The sequence below is a fragment of the Malurus melanocephalus genome, unplaced genomic scaffold, assembly GCF_030028575.1.
Source record: "Malurus melanocephalus ecotype Western Australia unplaced genomic scaffold, MMel_1.1 scaffold_8925, whole genome shotgun sequence".
Classification (NCBI taxonomy): Eukaryota; Metazoa; Chordata; class Aves; order Passeriformes; family Maluridae; genus Malurus; species Malurus melanocephalus.
In genome coordinates, this window is record NW_026632155.1 from 1 (window position 1) to 1,181 (window position 1,181).

The 1,181-nt window shown below is 59.0% G+C and overlaps 1 protein-coding gene across 1 annotated transcript; it reads right to left on the reverse strand.

The window, feature by feature from the left end:
- Positions 1-6: 6 nt before the first annotated feature.
- Positions 7-1,017, reverse strand: LOC130588659 (non-structural maintenance of chromosomes element 3 homolog). The gene is made up of 5 exons (XM_057389558.1): positions 782-1,017; positions 565-636; positions 400-463; positions 212-288; positions 7-134 (listed from the first exon to the last, which is right to left on the reverse strand). The coding sequence occupies exons 1-5, from the start codon at positions 821-823 to the stop codon at positions 36-38; spliced, it is 354 nt and encodes a 117-aa protein (XP_057245541.1). The 5' UTR covers positions 824-1,017; the 3' UTR covers positions 7-35.
- Between the last annotated feature and the right edge of the window lie 164 nt (positions 1,018-1,181).

The window sequence follows — 1,181 nt, forward strand, 5'->3', positions numbered from 1 at the left end:
CCAGAATCACCCAGAGGTCCCCTAGCAGCAGCCCCTCACTTGCACAGGTACTCTCCCTCAGCACGGGGYAGGTTATCGATGAGGATGTAGGTGTGGAGTTTGGTGTCAATCTCCATCAGCTGCAGCCCAAAAACCTGCAGGAGAACAAAGGTTAATCCATTGGTAATCTCCCCCCAAAACCCTCCCAATTTCCCTGCCATGCTTTCCCCACCTCCTGCAGGGTCTTGCCTGCCCTGTTGACAATTTCTGTGTAGTTCTTGTATTTCTGGCCTACAGTCTTCAGCATATCTACAGGAAACAGGTAGGGAATCACTGAGGGAGCCAGGAGCTTTGAGCTCCCCTCAGTTAGTGAGGCTTTAGGGGTCCAAAGGCCGTGGGAGGGGGCCCCCCTAAAATTACCTGCCCTCCTGATAGGGATCTTCTTCTGGTCCTTCACAAGCAGGAACTGAACCAGCTCACTCACCTGTGGGGGAATGAGCAGGGAAGGCCAAGAACGGGCTGAAAACAGAGGAGAGCAGACACAGGACTCCAGGAGCGGGAAGAGAGGGGATCACTGCAATCCACCTTCTGGTTCATCTGGTCCTGGAAAGGCTGGTCCCTCTGGCTCGGGCTGCAATCTTCCTCCCCATCGGTCATCTAAGCAGAAAGGACAGGGGAAGTAGGAGAAGTTGAAGCTGGGGAAGGAATCAAAACAGAGAAGAGAAGAATGGGAGGGGGCAGGGGGAAAGGGGAATGAATGAGGGGAGAAATGAGGGGAGAATGGGGGGATGCAGCCCCTCACCTGAGAGGAGCTGAGCCCTTTGCTGCGCTTCCGCTGGGACATTTCTCACAGCAGCTCCGAGGGAAAAGCAAATGCCGGAAGGACTAAAACCGCGACGAGACCACCACTAAGGCCGCCCCGCGCGCCCCACCCTCAACAGAACCGCCGAGACCCCTCCAAGGCCCGGCAAAACGACTCGGCCCAGACATCAACCGTCACCGCCCGCGCTCCATACGCGACTGCGCTCATCGGCACCGCCCACAACCACCGACCCCTCACACATCAGCCCCGCCCCCTGCCCGCTTTCCATTGGCCCAGCCCCCCGCTCGCTCCGCCCACCGTTTCAGCCCTGCGTTACGATTGGCCGAGACCCCGAGCTCGCCCCGCCCCCGGCGCATGAGAGGAGTCTCGCGCTCCGCCC